The sequence below is a fragment of the Pholcus phalangioides genome, unplaced genomic scaffold (genome assembly GCF_987345545.1).
Source record: "Pholcus phalangioides strain wild (caught in Gottingen) unplaced genomic scaffold, Ppha-v1.0 ptg000004l_1, whole genome shotgun sequence".
NCBI lineage: Eukaryota > Metazoa > Arthropoda > Arachnida > Araneae > Pholcidae > Pholcus > Pholcus phalangioides.
Window position 1 is genome coordinate 2,717,435 of NW_028301597.1, and position 23,813 is coordinate 2,741,247.

The 23,813-nt window shown below is 33.1% G+C and overlaps 1 protein-coding gene across 1 annotated transcript in view; it reads left to right on the plus strand.

Moving 5' to 3' along the window:
* LOC149086420 (uncharacterized) overlaps positions 1-23,813 on the plus strand; it is a 38,288-nt gene that overhangs the window by 1,963 nt on the left and 12,512 nt on the right. Inside the window, exons 2-4 of the mRNA XM_089255529.1 lie at positions 11,281-14,465; positions 20,545-20,651; positions 20,759-20,974. Coding sequence (XP_089111655.1) covers positions 11,285-14,465; positions 20,545-20,651; positions 20,759-20,974 — 3,504 coding nt within the window. The 5' untranslated portion in view covers positions 11,281-11,284. The remainder of the gene's footprint in view (positions 1-11,280; positions 14,466-20,544; positions 20,652-20,758; positions 20,975-23,813) is intronic.

Consider the following 23,813-nt stretch of genomic DNA (forward strand, 5'->3'; position numbering starts at 1 on the left):
ATTTGCAATTGTATAATATAATTTAACATATAGTTGACATCGGGGAAAAAATTATAGTAATTAAGAATTATTATTTGATGAATTTTGATATTATTGAATGGTATTGCAGTTGATGCAATTTTTATTTATTTACCTTAAATTTTGAAATGGATATTTTGCTGAATTATAGAATTTTCAAACTTGTTTGTTACAACATTTATTGTTTTATCTGAACCAATTTCAGTGTTTTTGCCACTTACAAATTCACTTTTTTTTCCATTTTAATTGTTTCAAGTGTTTAATATATGATGTTTTTTATAATTTATTAATTTAATATAAATAAAATTATAATTTTACTGACATTTATGTAGTTATAGGCTACTGAGTTTATAGTTATACTGATAACAAAGATGAATATAAATTGCTGGGAGATGTATGGGATTATTTTTATCAACAAAGGAAAAAAAATTGCATACTACATTATAATTGTGTAATGTAGTATACAAGTTTTTTTCCTTTATTGATAAAAACAATAGCATATGCCTCGTAGAAATTCATGTTAATCTTTGTTATCAGTATTACTATGAATTCAGTAGCCTATAGCTACATAAATGCTGCTAATATGATAATTTTTAATGCATGAATAAAAAAAATGTATTGTTGATGTAGTCTGATCAGAAAATGACATTTTCTCATCAAAATTAAATTTGTTGCAGTGTGGAAAAATAATTTCATGTAAGCCTACATATGTGTAATTTATTTTATTCTAAATTTCTTCAATAGAGAATTTATAAGGTAATAGTATATTAAAAATTAACCTAGAAAGCTTTTAAAAAAATTATTGTGATTACCAGAAATATAATCCATGTTTTCTGAAAAAACTTTCATTATTATTGTATTAAAAATGATACTTATTTCCCGAGACTTAGGCTATTCACAATCAGACTTTTCTTAAAACACTTTTATGAAAGCATAAAGCATAAGCTTGTGAAAGCATAATACGGCTAACAAAAAAAAATTTCAAAAAGGTTATGAAAGCATAATACAGAAGTTTCATAACCTTTTGGAGAAACTTTTTTAATGGCTAGTGAGAAACACAACGGTAGGAAATTGAAAGTATCAGAAACAACTGTAGCAACTTCTTCATTGTTATTGAAAATGAAGGAAAATTTTCTCGCCTATTTTTTTATGTGTGAAACTATTGTAAATACACACAAAATATAATTAAAAGAAAACTATAACACCAATTGGTTATTGTAGAGCTTTTTGATGTATGAGAAAATCCTGATCCTAATTTTTTCTTACACTCGGTTATCAAGAGAAGAACAAAGCAATGTTTGATTAGATTTTATTCTTTTATGATAAATGAGAAAAATAATTGAAGATTTCTCTCATTCAATATTGCTTCTGTTGGTACATAATTTACATAAGTATAATGGCTTAATTTTCATAAACGGAATTTAAACTTATTAATCATACATTCTTTATGAAGAAGAAGTAAACAAATATGCTTCAGCGCAAAAATCTGTTCCCTTACTTGATTTTTGATGTTCTTATTTGTTGCCGTGTTTCATCCCATAGTATACATCCCCATAGTTTCCCAACCTTTTTTGTCCCATCACCCCCTTCAGACATTTTTTCTCCCATCGCCCCCCAATGCAATCTAACCCATAGGATCCTATGTAATACCCGTCGCTTCTACCACCCCATAGAACATTAATACCCACATTGGGAATCACTGCTGTAGACAATTTTCATCAACCTTGAATTTTAGTCGTGAATTTGCAATTGCGAATGTATAGATTTCTCTTATTTTTATGTAGGTGAAAAAAACATACTATAGTTAGCATATAGGCCTAACTTTTCTCATATTATATTTGCATTCTGATTAAATTTATTAATATATTTATATAAAAATACCTGTATAGAAAGTTTTACATATAATTTAGTTTAGTGCATTATATAAATGAAATAAAAGTCCCATGTTATTTAATTTTTTTTGTTTCTAGAGCAGAGTAGTTCATATTGATTACTTTCAAAAGCTGTTATTTATTTGCATAATATTTTGTTCCTTTGAAAGAAAGTAGCATATAGATTATTAAATGAAGCTCACATTTTTTTTTTCATTGACCCGATTATTATTGATTTGAATAATTTACACCTGCAAGTGAAAAAAATTCCCAATTTAGCTAAGAAATTTGAAGTGTCTTTGATTTTGCTTAATGCAAGAAGAACTGTTGGCAAAGCAAATTGGACATTTTAATGAAAAATTATTTTCAAACCCTCCCCTTTCCCCCCCCCCTCCCTGAATGCTGAAAAATGGATATTCTATTTTTTTTTTTTTTATCTTGTTGCTTTGTCAAAGTTGATGAGACAAATCGATAAATGAATTGTTAATAGAATATTAAAAAAGTCATTGGTTCTTAAATGAGAGAACAGCTGTTCTATTCAACTACTATACCACAAGATACAATATTTGTTATTGGCTTATAAATCATACACATGGGTTTCATCAGTGCCAAATGATTGCTTTGGTAGTATTATTAAAATACAGAGAAATGAATTTTCTTTTTATCCAAAAGTCATCTACTTAACTTATCTGAAATTTCCTTAGTTTTAAACTGTGCTCTTTTCTTTCTTCACTTGCTCTGTCGGTTTGTAAGTTGTGGGTCACCGAAAATTACTCATCATTACCTACGATGATTACGTCATATGAACCATTTTCGTCAGCCAAAATATCCTCTCACAATTGCATTTCATATTCACCTGAAACATTTGGGCAGGGCCACAACTAGATGTGTGGTCACTTGGGGCAAGTGCACATTTTGACGTCCCCTTGTAATGTTGAAGGAGAGGTTTGTGAAAAAAAATTTGTGCCCCCCTCTCTAGTCCAGCTCCCGGGGCATGACTCCCCCTAGTTGCGGCCCTGCATTTGGGTGTTTCTAAGGTAAATGTTTTGAGACACTGAAAATCGCATCAAAACATGTGTTGACCTCAATTGTTCTTTTTATCAGAAAAAATAATTTATGACTAAAATGACACATTTTTCAATTACATTAATATAACGACCTTGAACTCTGCTACTGAAAAAATGAAGTTCATGTGTATGGTATGGGTTGAGAAGATCAGTCCACTTTATATGGAAAGATCCAAAAGTGTGCTGCTGAGTAGAAGCACAATTGTATTTATCATTATTGAGATTAGAGTGAGATAGATGGCTTTTTTCTCAGCCCGAGATATCAAGGAAACAGTTATTTTCCGGATATGATATTGAGGTGAACTCGGAAAGAAAAGTCATCACGTCTCCGCTGGGACTCGAACCCAGGCCCTCTTGCATACCGGGCAAGCATGCTACCATCTACACCACTGGAAACACATGACCCTGCCTTCCTTATTTAAGTACTACTTCAGCACCTCACGCCACAGTGCGTGAAATAAGGAAGGCAGGGTCATGTGCCTTCAGTGGTGTAGATGGTAGCATGCTTGCCCGGTATGCAAGAGGGCCTGTGTTCGAGTCCCGGCGGAGACGTGATGACTTTTCTTTCCGAGTTCACCTTAGTATCATATCCAGAAAATAACTGTTTCCTTGATTATTGAGATTGTATCTTAATAATTAAATTTCCTATGGAATATACAACTGGCTCAATAGCATTGTTTTCGAAGCTATATTAAGAATCTTGTCTCTCTGTTGATATCTATTACTTGATGATTAACATTCATTAACGATTTAGCCTGTCACTATCAAGTATCAATGATCATTATTCTTTCATTAAGTAGGGGTATTACACTTGGGTGTTGGTTGGTGTTCTTGATATTGAGAATTACATATTTTTTAATGAAAAATAATATTCTCACTAATTTTTTGGATTTAGTTTTTCATGTAATTAATTTAATCTCTAATAAGCACATGGTAAAACCATATTAGTCAGACAAAAATATTTGCTGTAAAGAATGAATGAGAATCTTAGAAGATTGTTGAGAGAAAAATTTTATGAAAGTTTTTGTACTGTGGGAAAGCATTGGTAGGACAAAAGACTGTTAGCCATATTTCTTTATGTAATTTCTATTTTATACGGTTCTCTTTAAAATGCCCTATCTCTCTCTCCTATCTACTTTCATAGAACAGTAAATGGCTATAAAAGTCTCCACAGAGAGCAGGTAGACCTTCAACATAATACTTTAAAATTGATTTCATTAATCCATTTTAATGGATTATTATTATTGATGGATATTTATTATCCACAATAAACAATAACAATACTTAAAAAAAAAGAAGAAAAGGCATATGCCATTTTTACTTACAAATATGGAAGACAGATGGCAGCACTAGTACAATGTGAGGCCAGCATAACTCTACTCTCCGAACTCTGTATACATTCCACATGCACTTTTAAGTAACTTTTAAAAGCCCCATCCCACGATTACTTGTTTCGCGATGCAGGGTAAGATAATTAAGGTGAAGATAATATAAAGTGCTTGTTGGACATAAAACTGCAAAAACCACAGCCAGCGTTAAGGAAATCCAGTACTTGTTCAGACATTTCAAAGGAAGATGCTTGGTGGGGAGAAAAAATTTGGGGAGTGTGTAATAGGTTCAGTATGTTAGCTGTAGAACAATACGCAGCAGCACAAACAAGCCGTCTTCCTTTATCCATTTCAAAATGTCTGAACGTTCTCTGTTGTTGGCTAGATGTTCCTCTCGCTCTGTGGCCTTTGTGTTGAAAGCCATAAAAATTATTGATTTCCTGACGCCCAAAACGATCTCAGATCCTGACAAAGACTTATTATTTTTTAATTTAACTATTTATATATCTTACCCAGCATCGCGAACCAAGTGATCGTGGGATGGGGCTTCAAGAGGTGCATGTATGGTTAAGTAGCTAGTAGTGGGGAGCAACAACAGATTTCTACTTTGCATTTTGTGCTCTAGCAAAACAAAGACATTCTCAGATTAAAGTCTTTAGATGAAGGCATCACTCCAGCTTGATGTTGCACCCGAGAAATCTGAATTTTTTATATTTTTATCTTTCCTAACATAAGATCAAGCCTGCCTTCCTTCTGGTCAATGCCAGGAAAATCACCCAATTTGTGAATTAATTTACAATTCTTATGAATTTAGAAGGAGGCTCAAGTGATGAGCTACATTCTTCTCTTTCTCTCTCTCTTAACCTTTTCAACACAAAATTTCATAGGTGACAGCTAGTGCTGTAGGACTTGAACCATTGTTTTCCAAGCGCCACGAAGAAAAAGAAAAAGCTAGGGAAAATTTTCATTTGGCTATAAACTACTGATAAAAAATATTTAAAATTATAAAAAAAAAAACTAGCTGTAATACCCAGCGCTGCCCAGGTTTTCTCCAATTACTGGGATGATTGAAAAAGTGACAAACTATTATGAAAGCATAAACTATCATACATAATGCTGGCATCATTAAAGAAGTGACAAACCATTGTACAGTCATATGCATGTCTGAAAGGCATTGTTAGGGAACCACTGTAACCAAAATAAACATTCTGAAAGTCATTGTTGAGGCCCAGGAGCCAGACAGTTTTTTGCTCAGCTCAGACAAACTTTCAAAGTGGCCCATCTTTCAAGTCGGTCCCATTTAGTATATATGCAAAATTTGGCAATAATAGATCTAAAATTGTAGATTGGTACAGAGAACATGCACACAGACAGAAAATCAATTTTATATATATATAGATGAAATATGAAAGTATGCTTGTCTTGAAAATATTTATTATTGAAAAAAGAATGTAATTTTGTTTTAAGATAGAAAGTTATCACTTTTTAAAATTTGAAAAATTGGCTGGGCGCAGTCAGGAAAAGGGTATGTCCTTAACTAATGAAACTTTTTTCAAGAAAATTGTAAAAATCTATGGTTGAAAAAATTAAAAACAGAGTGGTGAAACTGGAAATAGAAAGTGATGAGAAAAAAAACAGTTCTGTGTCAAATATATTTAATGTAAACTGCTGGGGACACAATTTTGGCCAATTTCATGAGAATGACCCATTTCTTTTGCTTGAGCATACATTGAGCACATGTCTTTGTGTCCCCCCCCCCCCCCGAAAAAAGTTGAAATGACGGCCCTGGTGCCAACACCAATTATTTAGTTGCCATAGTGACCTGACACCAGGGATTTATCAAGCCCTGGTAAATAGTACTAGTAGATGGACACAATTTCACAGAACATTCAGTGGCCATCTTAGACAGACTTCAATGCCAGGGAAAAAAAAGCAGAATAAATTAGATATATGGGTACTGTATAAATGACTATTCTCAGTTCACAATCTTCTAACACAATGTAAATGAAATATTCTCTAACTGAATACCAAATTTTACTATTTATTTTCTTTTTCATTTGTTTGCACGACATGTGTAGAAAATGTCTTTGTTGAACAAATTTACATACAAAAGATTATAATTTCATAAGCATATTACAGTAGATGCTCAATATAACGATCTCTTTTGTCCCATCCAAAATGGATGTTATATTAGGAGAGTCACTATATCTAAGTAAAACATATATGATAGTCGTTCTATGAAAACATTTGAGACTTATCCTACTGGTGGTTGTAATGGAATGGTCGCTATAACATGGGGTTGTTATAATGAGCATAGACTGTATCAAATACTCAATGTACGCAATGCACCCAATGTACGCAATACACGGGTATAAACCGTTTGTTGATACTATGCTTTTTGTTTCTATCGCTATCCACTTTGGGATTTGAAAACATTTTTGAAATATAGCTTGCATTTTGCCACTTTCTTAAGACAAACTGACTATCGATTTAAAAGTTGTACATTTCTTCATCATACTGTTTCATTACTGAGTTGCAAAGATTCTGTGTAGTTCAGACTTTGTTTTATCATTTTTGGGGTCTTATAATTTTTAAAATTGTGTTTAGCAATTATTTATGTTATTTATTGAATAAAATACCACATTACTTAATATGTATTTTTATTTTATTCTCAATTTTAAAGTACAATAGCCCCTTATGATGGTGGTTTATACAGTAGAATAAATAGTAGAATATATATAGCTAGTTATAATACCCTGTGCTGTCTGGGTTTTCAAATACAAGTACAAAGGCCACAACAGATAAAATGCCCAATGTGGTGGCTGAAAAACGATGCCCATAAAAAATATGGATGTTTATATTAAACATGCAGCAACCCAATAAGAACGATACATTAAAGAAGGAACAAACCATTGTAAAGGTATAACCATGTCTTAACACATTGTTTGGGAACATGGTAACCAAAGTAAACATTCCAAAAACCATTCTTGTTTGACAGTTTTTTGCCCAGCTCTCAGGAACTTTTAAAGTAGCCTATCGTTCACGTATGTGGTCCTGTTTGGTATAGGAGAGAATGGGGGAGACACGTCTAATAAAAATATTTTTAAAATTGTTTTTCTAAATTATAGTTTTGTAATTGATAAACCTTATCACTTTTGCAATAAGGAAAAAAATATATATAACACTTCAACATAAGTAGCATTTTATTTTTTTATAAGAAATCTAAATTTGCAAAAAATTGACTCTATACTTCTTTTCATGTGGGAGGAATTGGACGATCATTAAAAGTGAAAATTTAATTAATATTGAAGTGCGGTAGATTTAAATGAAATGAAAAATTAAAAGACCAATTTAAATCACAGCCACAATATTGATAAAGCTGTGAAAAATTATATTCCTGTGACCAGATTTGAATAAAATAGTCTCCCACTGTATGAAAAGTTGGGGAAAAAATCATATTTGTTCAAGAACTAGAAATTATTATGGATTCATCAAAAAGAATAAATGAAGCATCTGAACAAAAGTTGAATGCCTCTGAATACAAAAAAATTATTAAATAGTCACAGTATCGAATATTTTTAAACTTATAAGCTAATTAAACTAATAAAATTAGGATGTCTCATTCTTTCCTCTAGTGCAGCGGTTCTCAACAGGTGCTCCGCGGAGCCTTTGGGGCTCCTTGTGCACTCTCTAGGGGTTCCGCTGCCGCTTGAGGAAAATAAAAAAATGGTAAAATTAAAAAATAATAATTATAAATATTTTTAAATAGTAAAAATAAATCGGTAACTTTGATAAATAATTAAGAAATGGGCCTATGGGGCTCTGCCATAGAATTTTTTTACTAAAAAGGGCTCCGCGAGTCAATAATGTTGAGAACCGCTGCTCTAGTGGGTTCATTTATATAAAAAAAAAAAAGTCTTAAATACACAAACCACGTAGTTTCAGGTTGAATGTCAATGTTTGAATATATTCAGAATTTTCTTTTAACCATCCAATTTACATACAAAAATAAAACTAAAAAATTGCTTCATAAAATTATATGCATTCACTTACTTTTGAATAGTGAAAATTATTATTTTCAATTTATAATACAGAGAATCTTCTTTGTCCAAAGTTTGTTAGCAATACAAGGTGTTGTGTTAATGGACCGACAAACTCAGAGGGGTGTTAGTAGGCATCAACAGGAACAAAAATTGAAATTGAACATGGTATCGCAAACCCTGTTGAGAGGGTGAAAATCACAAAAAGCACATGCAGGCTCTGAGTCCAGAGGAGACAAAAGGTGGATGTCAGTTAATTGCTGAATGCATTTGTGGGTTCGCTCACCATATCTGACGTTACCACCATTTATGCGATGCCTCTGGATACACAGATCATATGGATCTCATAGTGTGGATTGTCATAGCTGCGGCGGACATCAAAAGCATACCTGGTATCTTCGAGCACGTCTGGGAATCATTTTTACATCATTATATACTGTGCAATGAGGTCAGCGGCTGCCACTTCCAACAACTCTTGTAATAATTAATAAAATTAATCTTTTTGTAGTTATTGTACAATTTTTGTCGTTCCAGCATGACGTCAAAACCTGCATGCATTTTTTGCAATTTTCACCCTCTCAACGTAGTTTGCGACACCATGTTCCATTGTAATTTTTGTTCCTTTTGATGTCTACTAACAACCCTCTGAGTTTGTCAGTCCATTAACAGAACACCCTGTAGATGTTAAGCATTAACAGCTCCATACATTAAAAAAAAACAAATTAATTTATTTATGTGTAAAAGCATCTGCCATACCTCCCTACTCTTCCCTATGTGCAAAATTTGGCAGAGATGAGTCTAAAATTGTAGATTTGTAGAGAGGACATACACACACTGAGACAGACAGAAAATAAATTTTATTTTTATAGATTATGCTTATTCAAAGGTTCTCAAAAATCTGATAACCTAATATTTAAAAATATTTCAGAATTAATATGTAGCACATGTGAATGTTTGCAAACAAATTAAGGCATATTTGTATATTTGTAAGGAGGGGGGGGGGGGAGTAGACTGCATTGATGAACAACCAGATTAAACCCATTAAAGAAGAAACGGGAAAAAGTGGAAGTATTTTGGAACAAAGACATCAAGATTATTAGTGGAAAATCTTACTGTTTTACGTACAGGCTTTTGGTAATAAATTTGAACAATTTGCAGTTAAACTAATAGATCTGAATCTCAAAAAAAAATTCTGTTAATACATAGGTAAGAGGGGGGGGGGGGGATTTCCGGGAGAAAAAAAAATAATTTTTTTTCATTTTTTTCCTCTCCCATCCACTTTTTCCTTTGTATTTAATGCAAAAATTTTAAAAACTATAATGAGAGAGAATAGGAAAAAAAAGATAAAGATAGGGGGAAAAAAGTATTCTTATTTACAGGGGTTACCAGTGAAGAGCCTCAAAAGAACTCTCGAATACATTTGTTCCATCTACATTGAGCCGAGATATCTCGTCCCTGTAGCCTACTTTAAGGGAATTAATGCCAAAGATTGAGGTGTGACACCTTTATTCATGCAGCTCACTTTTGCTGATTCTTAGAACATTCGACAAAAGGAAACGCCAGTTTGGGAAAATTAGACTGATGCCATCTCTTTCCCTCATCATTCATTGATTAATTTGATTAAAACGTAGTTGACTTTGGTTGAATCAGTTTTGTTGATTGATGTGATCAGCCCATGTGAGTTTGCCTGTAGGTTATATAGGTCTGTCTTAAAAAAAAATTACATCACCAGAAATGCTGCTGTACTCTAATTGGCCAAATCTGGGTTTTTTTGGATGAAAGTGATGATTAAAAATTAAAGTATTTTCTCCCACCATCATTCACTGGTATCCCTGTGAATCAAATAAATAATTCATTTCTAAAAACATGTTCAATCCAAAGGTTCGTTGAAAATTATTTTACTAGCTTATAACTAGGTTCTTTTACTTTCATTGTCTACTACTAGAGAATGCGTTCCATGGGACACATCCACAAAATTTTTATTTGTCCTTTTCCAAAATTCTCAGTATTTGATACTCTATTGCCCATCAGCTGATCGTGCTGATCGCTTTTCTAACTATTTTAAAAGTTCTAATTTTTTATGCATATTTATGTTCCACCTGAAGCAATTTTTTTCTTGTCATAATGAAAAACCTCTTTTATACATTTAGTTTTCTATTATTTTTTTATATTAAGTTTACATGATTTTACTCCCATTATAGACAGACCTATTTCAAGTACATTAAACTTGTTTTTGCAAGAAATAAACAATGTAATGATTTTGACATTTTCATTCTGACTTGCCATACACTTTTTCTGCCCATGTGGACCATGCATAATTCATCGTTTTCTTCATTGATAAATGAATTGAACAAATGAGAACACTCACAAAAGTTAACTCTTCAAAGTTCAAAGATGTTTAAATGAACATTGCCAAAGCTTTATACATTAGTTTGCCATCTTTTGCTGTCACATTTCTTACAATTTACACATGTCTTGTAGTCGTGAGCCACAGAACCTTTTAAAACTGATTTATCCTCAGAATTTATCTCTCTTTTTATGCTCAGTATTGTATTAGAGATGGGATCGAGCTGAGCATTTGCAATTACTGAACACTTTGTCAAAATTATATAAGTTTCCTTTGAGATGCAGAAAAAGGTCAGTAGACGTTTTATTTGGTCTTTTTTTACCCCCATCATCATCCATTTATCACTGTCATTCACCATCTTAAATAATGAACCCTTTTTATTTTCTTAGTTTTATTGACTCTTTTTATTCTGGTTATTCTGATTTTTAATTTAACAACATTGTTAAAAAAATTCAGTTTTTTCTTTGCTCAGCTCAGTTCATCTCTAATCATGATGCCTATCTTTTCATATCTTGTAATGAAATTTCAAACATCTGTAGGATTCTCTTCTTTCTTTGTTTCTTTACTGTGATGTATGCTCTGTCTTAATGGGCCCATGATCATTTTCAGGCCAATGGTACTAGTGACCACCATGGACCCAACAGCTGCTACATGGCAGAACTCCTACAGCCAGCCGTACTCGCATGGCAATACCGGTTCACCCCGGAGTCTCATGATCCCCACGCCTGATGACTCTGTTAACAGCTATAACACAGCCTTCCTTTCTTCACCCTGCCAAGGACTCCAGTCATTCCCATCCGGTCCAGATGCTGATCCTGCTGTCAATCCTCCTCTGCTAAATTCACAATATGATTCAACTCTTCTTTCTCCTGTTCGTTCTTCAAAAGATACTGGTGATTTCTTCAGTGACAGCATGTTTAATGGCATGTGTAAAGAGAATCAATCTGCGATGCAGGATTTTCTTCAGTCTCCTGGATTGCCACCTAGGAATGACAGTGTTGCGTGCTTAACTTCAGAAAATTCAAGTAGTGGTTTCAACACTCAAGTTCCACCGGTTTCTTTCCAACCTAAGAACATTGATCGACCATCTCCTGGTCCTTTTGGTGTCTTACCTCATGAAGCTGTCATGACACGGCAAAATCGGTATGACCGAAATAAAGATAAATTTGCTGCTCCAAAAACACCAGCAACACCATATAATAATAATGGGCCTTATGGTGAGCAGCAACAAGATGTGAACAGTGTATACACCTCCACGCCTCTTTCTTCAAACCATTCAGTCTTTTCTACTGATAACTCATCTCGCTCTCCTGCTGTCAACTCTGTTACATCACCTAATATGTCTTCAACCTTTTCCTCACCCAGTGAATATTACTCCAGTCCAAAAAATAACTTCGGAGCTTACAACAACATACAGAGCCCAGTGCCTCAAAGTCCTTCTGTGGCTCAACATTCATACCCTTCTTCACCCTTTACAAATATTGACTCTGTGAATCATATCGCAGCTGCTCCTCCTTGCTCTCCCATGAGTAGTGGTGCTTTTGTTAATAAGCAGCAAGATCATTCTGCCATTGCAAATCAAGTTCCTCAGAGAAATGGACAGAAATCTCAACACAGTCCAGGTAGCATGGCAAACACTAACAGTGCCATGTGTTATAATTCACAGCAGCAGCAACAACAACCACAGAGCATGGTCCATCATGGGCATCAAAGTCAGATGCAGAAAACTCCTGATTACCATTCAGAATATAATGTTTATCCCCATAATCACATACCCCCAATGTCTTATCCTTCAGCTTATCCACCCATTCATTCAGCCCAAGTGGCATGTGATGATCCAACAATAACTTCTAGGCCTCATATGCCCCATCCTCCTCTTCCCCATGATAATCATTTGCAGTATTCACATCCAACACCTGTTCCAACTCCTACAATAAGTCCAAGTTACATGCAAAGCAAACAACCATCTAACGCTCATGATATTATGTATGGATCTTGCTCTTCTCAGAATTTGCAGACCAGTCAATCCATGCATCGTGCCGGTTATAATGACTGCTCCTCTGTGATAAATCCCCACAGTAATCATGGGATGCATCATCATACCCAGAACTCTATGATGTCTATGATGGTGAGTAGTGAGGGACATTATAATTATCAGCAACCAGATTTGACTGCTGACAAGAATGCCCTGGACATCTTTAACTCTCATATTGATTCTGGAGTTCATAATCCTGATAATTGTCCCAATCCATTAACATCGTTCTTGGAAACAGAGTTACCATCAATTGAAGCTGATGTTCTAAATAACCGTGAACTCAGGATTCCAGACGCAACTCAGCATCATCAGCCATCTCAGCTTAATACAATGAACATGGAAGGCCCTAATCATATGCCACCTTCACTTTCCCAAATGCCTGCCTATCTTGACAACAAGGTAGGAGGTGGCAACACTGTCAGCTATTCATACAATACTACCAGAGGTGGCTATCGACGTCCTGGTAATTTAGGTTATAATTCTGCTCCACGACGAAGGGGAAGGCGAGGTAGGAGAAGGAAAGTAGATATAGAGTCAAGTGAATCATACTGTCATTATCAATCATCGGCATATAAAAATGAGAGAAGTGCTATGTTCACTAATGGTTTTCAGATAGATCGAACCAAATTTCCAGAATATAATCATACAAACTATTATCAGAATGAAGAGTTTCGACGTTACGACTACCTGAATAGTGCTGGGGGTAGCAATAGCTATCCCAAGACTTATAAAGAAAGGTTGGATGCATATGAATTTCACACTCCTTGTTACACTCCATCCAAATACCAGTCATTACGCAAGAAAGATGACAAGAGTAGACAAACTGGCGTAACTCAGATTGCTAACAATAGAACACGGCTCTATCTCAGTGTAGAGGAAGAATTGCGTTTCCTTGGGGAGTTGAAATTTCCCCACCTGGATATTCAAGAGCAGCCTCACACTTTCATGAAAACAAGAAACAAGGATTCTGAGGGCTTCCTTCAGTGTTACAAGAACTTTCTTGAAGTGAGGAAGACTGAACCTTTGGATGATGACATAGAAGTGACTTCACCTACGAAAGAGCATCATAGGCATAAAGATAACCACCACCACCACCACCATCATCATCATCACCATCATCATAATCACAAGGAGAAAAAAGAGCCAAAGCACCAGCCAAAACTAATCATCAAAATGGGCCGTTGTAGTGGGCAAGAATGGCGACTAACAGAGACACATGTGTCACCTCCTGTGCAGAATTCTGATAGTAGCGATGAAAGTGTTTCTCGGGATTCTAATACAAATTTTAGTTCTAGTCACAAAACGATAGGGAACAATAAATGTGATGAGTCTGATTCATCAGATTGTAAATCCAAACAGATAGACGTGAGCACTACAAATATAGCTGCTTCATCAGATAAACTATCAAAAAATAGTGCCAAGAGGATTTTCAAATATAGTGGTCATCACAATAAACACAGTGTCAGCCCACATTCTAATTCTCAAACTCTTCCAGCAGGCAAAGCTCCAAGCTCTGAAAAGCCTGCATTCTATAAGAAACGTGGAAGAAAGGCCAGAAATTCCTCTCTTACTCCTGCCAAAAAAAGGACACAACATTCCAGTACAAAAAGTCCAGCTGATGATGGCTTTGCCAATCTACAGTGCAAGATCAAGCAAGAAATACTCTCTGATGAGGAAACAAAGCCTGTACCACTGCCTGCTTGTCCAAGGAAACTTTCACTTCGGTGTAAGAAAGAATTGCCTGATGAACCATTGCCTGGTAAGAGCCATACATTTTACTTTGTTATTGAAGTTTGAATTCTTGTAGTGTACAGTGTTCATAATGTTTTTCACACATACTTTTTTGTTATGAATCTTTTAACAATGCTACACTCTACAATACACTCTTGAGTGCTGTTGTTTAGGTGGAAATGAAGATGAGCTCAAAGCAAAAGTCACTTTCAAGCTGGGTTGGTAAAAAAAATTGTTTTTGAAAAAAACCGAAAAACAAGGTTTTTTTTAGTTTAAATAGCATTAATATTAAAAACAATGAAATTTCTGGAAAGTCATTCAAATTTCCAGTAATTAAAAATAAAATGTTTATTAATATAATTAACACTATTCCCATATTAATTAATCTACAAATATTTCTTACATTTTAACAAAAATACTCTTTTGCAATTTAGTTACTTTTTTTGCTTAACTCAATGAATTACTTTCGGTTTGAAAATTCTTAATGTTATTATTAACTATATAAAGGTTTTTTCTCCAGTTATTTTCAGTATGCTCAATTAGGAAGCTATTTTGCAAAAACTGATAAAATTAGGTGAATATAATGTATTTAATTGAAGCACAAATAATAGATTAATTAGCAATGATTTATGATATATAGGCTGATTATAACTAAAGTTCTGATTTCAAAACACTTTAAAAAAAAGAACTATCATCAGAATGACTTCAAAATTTACATGAATATTCCTGAAGCAATGGAATTTCAAATGGCAAAGGGGGAAAAAATATTTAAAAATGTAAAATTAACGACACTGTACTCATCCAACATGTGGAAAATTTGCTCACAGAATGGAAACGATAGCCAGTCAGGGCAAAATGATAACTTAATTAGCATTTCACGATTTCATAATTCATGGAAACATTACAAAAATGAAGTAATTGAACAAATAAAACTACAACTTATTTAAGAAATGTTAAATACGTTGTCCACTGTGTTCTGGCTATGAAGTGAAAGCACAAAAATGCTTGTTCAACAACAGATCAGGGTATGTCATGGTCATGATATGGATGTGCTTGCAGTTCACCAGAGTTTGCAATTCGACCACTACATATAACATTTTGGAGTATTCCCAAAGCCAAAAGTTGCAAGGGTTAAGGTCAGGTGAACTGACGGCCAGGTGTCATGTCATCCTACTTATATTATTGTCAAAATGGTTTTTCAGCAGCTGCTTTGCTGGTATTGCAATCTGCATCTTGATAAAAGTTGTACTATCCACACACTGATGCTGTTGAAGTGCCGAAATGATGTAGTTACACAAAATTGTATTATCCTGCTGGCCAAGTAAATCATAATCTACTTGCACATTTTGCACTTCTTTTCTTTTGTCAAAGAAATTTTCATTGCTTCAGGAGTATCCAAGTAAATTTTCAAGTCATTCTGACCAGTAGTTCTTATTGTATAGTTTTGGAATCAAAACTTCAAATTATAATCACCATGTTTATTATGATGATTAAGCTGATTATTTTTCGTAAATCTGTTACTACTATACAGTAGAACCTTGATTAACTGGGCTTAACAGTGAAGGTATAAAAAAAAATTATTTAATATTAAGACTGGGTAATATACAGTACGAGTTGTGGTACTTCTTATGGGAAAGAAAATGAAAATGTCTATGGGGTAATGTAACTACTAAAAATAGAAAATGGTTAGAAAATGCTAGGTAAGAATGAGAAATTCTGGCTTCGGTATATCACTTTAAATAACTAAGACACTTTATATGGATGAATATATACATTCAGGCCACTTTTATGAGACTTTTTGGGAAAAAACCACTTACACCACCTTATACCATTTGAAGATATACCATCAGAATGTCCCCAAGAATATAAAATGTGGTAAGAATGAAAAAAAAATTTTTTTTTTGGCTAATAATGAACCAATATGATATTTTTCAAGGAAAAAAAATTATATTTAGGCCACTTTTATTTGATTTTTGAAAAATGCCACTTGGTTAAAACCAAGGTTTAAACCAAACAACCCTGCTTTCAATTTATTGTGCATTGATGCTTATAAGGAGATATACAATAGAATGGGCAAGACTATTCATTTCTTTCATTCAGGGCATGTGGTCGTGTGACTCTCTTTTTAGTTTGATGATTTTTAAAGAGCTTTTCTTAGAGGAGCTCTGTGATGACCCTCTGAAAAATTGATAATTTTTTAAATTATAATTTTTAAATTCAAGAAGAGTTGAATGAAAAAATTAATTTTTGAATTTGAATTTGAAGTTAGGGTTTTCAAGAAAGTTCAGTGAATATTAAATAAGCTATAAGCTTCATTACCCTGCTTTCTATCTTAGAAATTCAAATTTCCTTGTGTTTTTCATTACATGTCTAGCTGTTATGCATCAGGTGATCACCAACTTTAAAAATAAAATTACTTTTTATTTTAAAAATGTTTTCAGTCTAAAATTTTTTTATAAAATTCAGTGGAAATAATATAGGCTCTTTATAAAAAAAATATAATGTTAACACGAAAAAATATAATGTACATCAGAATTCTGAAAAATGTAACAAATATCACAATGCTGAAAATATATGTATTACACGATTTGGGGGGAAAAAAATAATGTATAAACAATGTGTGGAAAATATAATGGCTGAAAAATCAAAATATCCTACAAACCAGGGTTGGTAAAAAAACCGGTTTTTTTGAAAAAAAACCAAAAAACCGGGTTTTTTTGGTTTAAACCGGTTTTTTGTTTTAAATAGTATTGACATTAAAAACAATGAAATTTCTGAAAAATCATTCAAACTTGTAATAATTAACTAAAATAAAATGTTTATTAATGCAATTAACACTATTCCCATGCTAATTAATCAATAAATATTTATTACATTTTAACAAAAACCATTTTGTCATTTAATTATTTTTTGCTTAACTCAATGGATTACTGTGTGTTTCAAAATTCTTTTAATGTTATTATTAATCATATAATATATAAAGGTTTTTCTCCAGTTACTTTCAGTATACTTAATTACGAAGCTATTTTGCAAAAAGTAATATAAATTAGGTGAATATAATGCATTTAATGAAGCATAAATAATGCAGATTAATTAACGATGATTTACGATATACAGGGTGATTATAACTAAGGTTCTGATTTCAAAATACTGTAAAAAAAGAGCGATTGTCAGAATGACTTGAAAATTGACATGAATATTCCTGAAAAAATTCAATTTTATTTGATAAAGGGGAAAAAATACTTAAAAATGTAAAATTAATGACATCATCCAACACGTGGGAAATTTGTTTGCAGAATGGAAACGATAGCCAGTCATGGGAAAATCATAACTTAATTATAGCATTGCACGAGTCCATAATTCACGGAAACATCACAAAAAAAATGAAGTAATTGAACAAATAACTACAACTTACTCAAAAAATGTTAAATATGTTGTCCACTGCGTGTTCTGGCTATGAGGCTGAAAGCACAAATATTCTTGTTCAACAGCAGAATCGGAGTAAGCCATGGTCATAATGTGGATGTGCTTGCAATTCAGCTTTATTAAACCAAACGCGTCCCCTTTCCCCCGTTCATATTCCTGAGGAATGAGGAACTTCTAACATATAGGGAATGTGCTGGAGATTACAATTCACCAAAGTTTGCAATCTGACCACTGTTTATAACATTTTGTGGTACCCCCACAGCCAGAAGTTGCAAGGGTTAAGGTGCATCCTGTCAAAATGGGTCTTCAGCAGCTGCTTTGCTGGTATTGCAATGTGCATCTTGATAGAAGTTCTATCCACACACTGATGCTGTGGAAGTACCGAAATGATGTGGTTGCACAAAATAGATTATACTGCTGGCCAAGTACAGCATCGTCTACTTGCACATTTTGCACTTTTTTCTTTTGCGAAAGAAACGTCCATTGCTTCAGGAGTATCCATGCAAATTTTCAGGTCATTCCGATCAGTACTTATTGTTAGTTTTGGAATCAAAACTTAAATTATAATCACCCTGTATATAGCTGATTATTTTTTATAAATCTGTTACTACTATACAGTAGAACCTTGATTAACTGGGCTTAACAGTGTGTGTGTGAAATTATAAAAAAAACAACTATTGAATATATTAAGACTGGGAGATATACAGTAGGAGATGTGCTACTTCTTATGGGAATGAAAATGTATGTGAGGTAATGTAACAACTAGTACACTAGTCTTTGTCCTTTAAGGACAGCTGGTGTCTTTATTGGATTATAGGACCACTTGCCCCTAGCATGATGGTATCACTACTGTAGCTGCTTCTTTGTGAAGGGAAAAAGAAACCCTGTGAGATAATACACCACTACATTTAGATGTGTGATGCAATCCTTATTCATGAATTTGCTAAAGATAGAGCATCAGAATGTAGCCAAAGGTTAGAAAATGTTGTAAGAATGAGAAATTTTGGCTTTTATATATAACTTTAAATGACTAAGATACTTCATATGAAAAAAATATATATATTCTGGGCACTTTTATGAGACTTTTTGAAAAAAACCACTTATAAAATCTTATGTCATTTAAAGATATACCATCAGAATGTACCCCAAGGATATGAAATGAGGTAAAAATGAAACATTTTGGCTAATAATGAACAAATATGATATTTTTTAGGGAAAAAAAATGATATTTAGACCACTTTTATCTGATTTTTTGAAAAAAACCAAAGTGGTTTTTTTAAAAAAACCAGTTTAAAACCAAGGTTTAAACCAACGTGGTTTAAACCAAACAACCCTGCTACAAACTGAAATTTTGCTATTCTAGGAATCATCATTTACGTTTTTTTTTTTGTTTGCAATGAAAAGTTTAATGACAATAACTGTTTCAGTCATCAAACAACAAATCTCATTTGGCAAAATATTTGGTCGCCAAGAGAAACATATAAGCCTGCTTGGACAGCATTTAAACAAAAGAACCAAATTGAAACTAATTTCAGATGCAACTTTAAAAATGTATAATTCTTTGACTAATTATTAATAGCCTCATAAGTTAAGACAAATATTATTGAAAATATGCAAGATATAAAGACTTATTACGCTAGAAAACACAAGCTAAGATGAACTTTCTTCACAATTGCAAGCTTTAATACCTTATATTTATTCAAAAACCATGAAAGTATATTTTATGATAACAGAGACACCTGTGAAACGATAAGAGTTTGACATGTTTCAGAACAGCCATAAGCACAATACGAAGACAGCACACATTTTTACAATGATTTAAAACTACTTTCAAACCACTCGTTCTTTTCACCATAGAAAATGGCCATAGAAGGAAGGAAAAAGCACAAAAGAAGATGACAATCATGTGATATAACGTCGGCGGGGAAGAAATAGGTTTCCCTCTCTCTATATCCCTTATACCTCCTCTAAGCATTTATGGTCTTTTTCCTATGAAAAAAGGAAGAAATAAAAACAGGTGGAAAGAGGGGGATACTTTTTCCTTTCAGAAGTCAAGGGAGTCAAACCATAATAATGCAGAGAAGGGAACAAATCTCTGTGTTAATCATTTCTATGGAAATTATGAAAGCAGTGTAAAAGAGATGGAACACGTGTGTGAAACAACTAACACACACTAACATGTAAATGATGCCAACTTTTAAATCATTTTTGTGTTTTTTTTTTAATCTCCCTCCCTTTCTATCAAATTTTTCTCCCATATGGACACAGTGGTCCATGACAATAAGATCCTCGCCTACCATTCTAAAGGATGTTCACAGGTGTAAAGAGTTGATACATACCCCTTGCGTGAATCTTTCCTGATACCGAGGTACAATAGAAATACTGTGATGACTCTCAAAGAGATGGACAGACTTTTTTTGTTGGCTTGGATACCTTGCTCAGAGAGGCATGTCTACATAGGCATAACTTGTACTACTAAACAATAGTAATCAGGATTAAAAAATGTGAATTTGCAGATTGGGACAAACAGATGAGTTTACTGTTGTAGAGTGTGCCCTCACAGTGGCGATCCAAATAAAATTCAAAGAAACAGGTTATATTAAAAAGAAATTATTTTTTCCCCTTAAATTTTAGAGGCAATAGAAATATTCCAATACTCTAAATATATATTCATTCTGCAGGGCCATCTATAAAAATAGAGCCTATCGATGCAAGCTCAGATGAAATTGATTTGGTTGATGATTCAGATTCTGATCCTGCTTGGACTCCTACATCAAGAGCTCCAAAGGTATAATTAATCTTATAGTTAATAAAATTAAAAACAAAACTATTTAGTTTACATAAATACAAAAGGGAAATTTGTTTAGCCTGTTGACTTTTAGTTTCACTTTTCAGCCCATGGATTCAATCAAATCTACTGCTTCTGGCCATCCCACTAGAAGGAGACGTAAGAAAAGCTCATCTACGTCCCCAAGGCCATTTTCTGTCAAGAGGAAAAAGAAAGAGCCTGAAGATGGTGGTGCATCAAAACGTGCTGGAAAATCTGGCTTGAAAAAGAAAAAAAAAGAACAAGATAACAGCACCCCTAAGCCTCCTGAAAAGAAAAATATTGTAAATTCTCATTTTGTTTGTTATATATATTCATACTATATTGTACAGTAATTGCATAACATCTCTATCTCGAAACACTAAAAAAAAAACTCCATGCATGTCTTGAAACAAAAAATATTTTGTGCATTTACCATACAAAATGATTACACTCATCATCTGTATACAATGGAAGCAATAACCAAGAAACTAAGAAGAAAATTCAAGATAAAATTACAATCTGTCATGAGGATAATGTATATTGTCACTCATAGATCTGCAAAACTGATCAAGTAGAGGGGATACAATACAAAACGTATCAAGAGGGTGGGGCATTGAAAGGGGAGGGATACAGATGGGAAAATTAATGAGTAACATCTCATAAGTGAATGCAGTTTGTTTATTCTCGTAGTAGAGAAATATAGAAGAAATAGGTGAAAAATGCAAAGTTCTTCCAATAGAAAAAGAAATGGGTGTAAATTCTGATGATGGTAAAGTTTGGAATACCATATAGTACTCTCTCAAAAAATAATCAGAAACGCAGAAATGATCTTAAAACAGTATGAAAATAACATCAAAAGAATGATAAAAGTCTGGAAACCTACTTATCCCAAAATCATGGTTCAACAGTGATTTAAGAGTGCAGAGGGGAAAAAAAATCTAGTCAGTGGAGCCCTGATCTTAATGTTTTCTCAAGAAATCTGTGTGATCTGCCAATGTAATTTGTTAGTGTTAGTAGACATGTTTGCCTGTACTGGTATTGGAACCCAGACCTCTGCACAGCTGAAAACTAGCGTGCTGCCGACTCAAATGTCAAACTGCAATATATATATTTTTTTATTTTGAATATGCAGTCAAGTACATCATTTTTAAATTTTTCCTCAACCAAAATTTTTGTCATTTTTTTTAGAATTTGGTTTTTTTTTGTGTTAACTCTGTCTCAATTTTTTCCCTCTCTCTGTTCAATTTTCAGATAGACAGGTTTTATATTATTGATTTAATTTCTTGACAACTCTAGGGATCAAATTGAAATTATCTGTGCTATTGTTATTATTATTTTTAAATATTCCCCTATCACCACAACATATTTTCCCTCCATGTGATTATCAGCTTTCGTATATGAACAGCACAAGACTGATGCAATAGCAATGGCTTCTGTATTTTTCTTTTTTCAAAAATCAGTCTGATAACCTCTTATTTTTATACTATGATTTACCCAGCGTATCATGTGGATTGGGGGCATCAAACTGACGACACATAAAAAATTATGAACAGAATGAATTGACATTGATAGTCGCTATGCATTTATGAAAAATTGCAAGTCTTTTTTTAAGCAATGGTTTCTTGAAATCTATGCTAAAAATTCTACTACTAAACCATACATGCACCTCATCCGCATTCCTCTGCGGAATTTCTAATGAATTGGTACATGTTGGGAACCTAATGTGCAGTTTGTTGCTGTGTAATGCTTGTTATATGCAGTGCTGCCATCTGTGATCAGTTTTTCTAACTATTAGCGGAGTGTAATGATTAAATGGTTATAACATTGTAGGTCTGTTGCTCTCTGTGACGAGACTTTTGACTTTTCAAAGGGAAGATCGGCTTGCTTTCTTGTCTCAAAGTTGGGAACCAAATGATAAATGCTGTTGAAAATGTCTGCCTTGAATATGTGCAAGCATTTCATGACACCTCAATATCAAGGCATGTTGCGGTCAGAATAATAACATCAATAGGTGATAATTTGTGTGACCTGTTGAAAATAATATCCTCAAATGTACATTTGTTTTTCAATAGCACTCAACAAAATTTGGGGTGTTCAAGCACCCCTTATTCCTGCAATTTCTAAAAGACTTTGTAAACAAATTTTAGGGGGAGGCTATCTCATTACATAGAAATTTGTTAATTGCCTTGCCATAAAGTTCTAAGGAACATTTTGGTTTTGACTTTTAAATGAGATGAAATTGTTCTTAGAAATGTGAAAGATTAACACTAGAAAGACAGGCGGGGACTATACTTAAAAAGACGGGTAGGGCTTTGACTCCATTGCTTTTTCCAGCATTTTTTGAACATTTTAGTATTTTACCCATTGGTATAGTATTTTTATGACAGAATAGAGTTATACCATAAAGAATTAGTGGGTAAATAAAGAAAGACTATCCTCAGGTACTTCCAACCAAAAAAAGCAAAAAAAAAAAAAAAAGCCACACATATTTGTGATCATATTCACAACTTAGAAGCAATGTAACACTGAAATTATATAGCGAATATAAAAGATACAGATCGTAGTTTGCACACACACAAAATAATCCTTTAAAATTAAATAATGATTAAATATATTAACAGGTAAATATATTAAAAATATATTATTAAATATTTATATATTATATATATTATTAAATATTTATATATTATATATATTATTAAATATTTATATATTATATATATTATTAAATATTTATATATTATATATATTATTAAATATTTATATATTATATATATTGAAAATATATTTACCTGTTAATATATTTAATCATTATTTAATTTTAAAGGATTATTTTGTGTGTGTGCAAACTACCTCTCTTAATGAGCATCAGTGTGGAGGAAACTCGAGGTTGACAGATCTGTATCTTTTATATTCGCTATATAATTTCAGTGTTATATTGCTTCTAAGTTGTGAATATTATCACAAATATGTGTGATTTGTTTTTTTTTTTTGTTTTTTTTTTGGTTGGAAGTACCTGAGGATAGTCTTTCTGAAGGGTTTCAACCAAACTTGTCGATTTAGATTTGAAAAAAAAATTCATAATTCCAGTGACGTGAAACCAGTATCTGTAAGCAATGAGTTTGTCATAAAATATTTTGG